The sequence below is a fragment of the Fusarium coffeatum genome, assembly GCF_003316985.1.
Source record: "Fusarium coffeatum strain FIESC_28 chromosome Unknown BRIP53273_contig_481, whole genome shotgun sequence".
Lineage (NCBI taxonomy): Eukaryota > Fungi > Ascomycota > Sordariomycetes > Hypocreales > Nectriaceae > Fusarium > Fusarium coffeatum.
The window spans coordinates 1-2508 of NW_022158270.1; the positions used below are offsets into that span (position 1 = coordinate 1).

The 2508-nt window shown below is 50.4% G+C and overlaps 1 protein-coding gene across 1 annotated transcript; it reads right to left on the minus strand.

Moving 5' to 3' along the window:
* Positions 1 to 738: 738 nt before the first annotated feature.
* On the minus strand, positions 739 to 2385 carry FIESC28_11736 (uncharacterized protein; the record flags this gene model as incomplete). Its single annotated transcript, XM_031165850.1, has 2 exons — positions 739 to 1219; positions 1289 to 2385. 2 exons carry the CDS (start codon positions 2383 to 2385, stop codon positions 739 to 741), a joined length of 1578 nt encoding a protein of 525 aa, XP_031010091.1.
* Positions 2386 to 2508: the final 123 nt, after the last annotated feature.

The window sequence follows — 2508 nt, forward strand, 5'->3', positions numbered from 1 at the left end:
AGAAAAAAAAAAAAAAAAAGAAAAAAAAAAAGGCTAGAAGCCAAAACGGGGCATCTTGAAGATGGGGACGGAGGAGAGAGAAAAAAAGCCTCCTTCTTAAGTTCTTCTTTAGGCCCGCTCTCGTGTGCCAAGGAGCCGCAACGCTGCAGGAAGAATAGGCCGAGGCCGGCAAAGAAGCGAAGCCAAGCGTCAAGCCGTCGGCGGTTGGAAAAGAACACGATGGTTTTCCCCTTGTCCTTCGTTTCGTTTCCTCCTCAGCTACTGATACTACTAATGCAAGTTGTCGTAAAGTATCGTGAAGCTTCGCTCAGCCATATAAAGCAAAATTTGGAAAACAACCGAGGACGTCACGTCGAGAGCAACTCAAGCGTAATATTGAGAGTCTGTGACGCATTCAAGTCGGAGTAGTCAAGCCAATCACACGATTGGCAAGTAGTTCTGCTACTAGACATGTTAAGGCTCTATGCTTGAATCATATATTACAACTCTCAATACTCAACTGATGTCACGAGACTGCAGCTTGAACAAAAAATTACACCGAGTGTTCGACCCTGACACCCAACGCCCAAGTTGCTTCCCTCTTCCAATCCCAGCCAGGTGTACCAACTCTACCTTGCCTTGTTAAAATGTGAAAACAATGCCCCGTTCGACGTTTCATAGCACTGCAACAACAGCTGTAATGCTGATGTATGAACGCCAAGATGATTCAATATCGTCTACAATATATATATCCCGAAACTATGTCATGCTGTAAGGTACAATTGCCTTGTCTATGACAGGCTGCCGGCGCGACATCTTTTCACTCTCGGGACCCCATTGTGATCGATATGATGCCTCCTTCTCTGCAGCGCTGTCAAACGCAGCACGGCACTCTGGGGGTAGGAGATCTTTGATATCGTCTGAGACTGCACTTAGTCCCTGGAACGAAGCAAGGAAGTCGGCCGAGTTGGCTGTGCCGTCCACGCCCGATGCTGAGATGACACCTGCCGATGATGTTTCAAAGTAGGTATCGGCAACGAAGAAATTGCGCGCCACCTTAGCCGGAACAGGAGGGAACATGGAGCTGTCTGCGGTGGCCTCCTCGTCCTCTGGAGCGACTTGCTCAATGCGTGCTCGCGTTGGCTGCATTGTTACTGGGTACTGCATGACATTGGTATGAATGTCGTACACGCCAGCGTTGTTTAGTTTTCGAATAGCATTGATACCGGCATTAAATGTGCTGTAGGATTGGTTGTTAGCATCACGGGAAGTCTTGAGTCCTGCATATCATCAGGAGATAATTGCTTACCTGGCTTCACGGGCGTGCTCCAGCATCCAGTTCATGTCATTGACGTTTACCTTGCGTTTCTTAGACTCGATTTTGCCATTAGGAACCGGCACTGAAGGTGCGTTTGTGTGATACACGGCACTGGCACCGTGCCACGCAACATACTGGTTCTTGTTGTACGGCTCTCCCACAACAAAGTGGTCATTCGGGTCTGCGATCTCGCCCTCGACAGCACCTTCGGCGCGGGCCAAGGCAACGTTGTAATCATCATTGATGCGCTTTCCACCAACAATGATTCGCGCACCAAACTCTCGAAACACTGATCGTGCCGTGACAATACCTATCGATCGACCCTTGTACGAGTGGGGGATGATATCCCGCTCAATCATGTCCCGCTTCTCGTCGTCGTCGACAATAATCTTGTAAAGCTTTTTGTGCTTGGTAAAAAACAGATAACTGTCCCTGAACCCAACACATCTGGCCGGTTCTGTCGAAAGCATGTAAAGTCTATCCCCGCGGCCCATGACTGTGAATGTTCGGCAACGATATTCGCGTCCACCCTGCAAATTGCCCAGCTTGTCGACCTTGGTCTCGCCTTCTGGATCCTCCGGCAACACGCATTCGTCGTTTGCGATCTCGGCAATGGTCCCTTCGCCGTCAATGACTTGCTCGGCCTTTGGCATAGACATGCCTCCTTTGCGACCGCCTCTCCCCCGCCAACCACCTCTGCCGCGACGTCGTGGTGTGTTGGCTTCATCGGCAGGAACCGAAATCATGTTGTCCCAGTCCGGGGGTCGGTTCTTAGGTGGACGGCCGAGTCGCTTTCTGCGAACCATGGGCTGGGGAGGTGGTGTGGGTTCCTTAGTAGACTCATCATCCTTCTCAGCAGCGTCGGCATCGGGGTCGGCGGCATCGTCTTCGTCCCCTGATTCCTCTTTTGGTTGGTGATCCTCGTCCTTGTCATCGTCGGGATCCAGCACCTGGTGTCGCTTTGAAACTTGGGCGCTCGGAGAGGCATCAGGCATGGGCTCGTCATCTAGGTCGGCAAAGGATTTTGGGGTGCTCTCTGATTTAGAACTTCGCGTCAGTCTCAAGCGAATCTTTCCTCGAGGCGCCATGGCAACGATGTGCGATTTTGTTTACGCGCAAAGGCGCAAAACAGTACAGAAGAAAAGTAAATCAAGATTGAAGAGATAGAAATAAAAAGATCAAATGCGCCAGAGAGGAAGTTATAAAAAGAT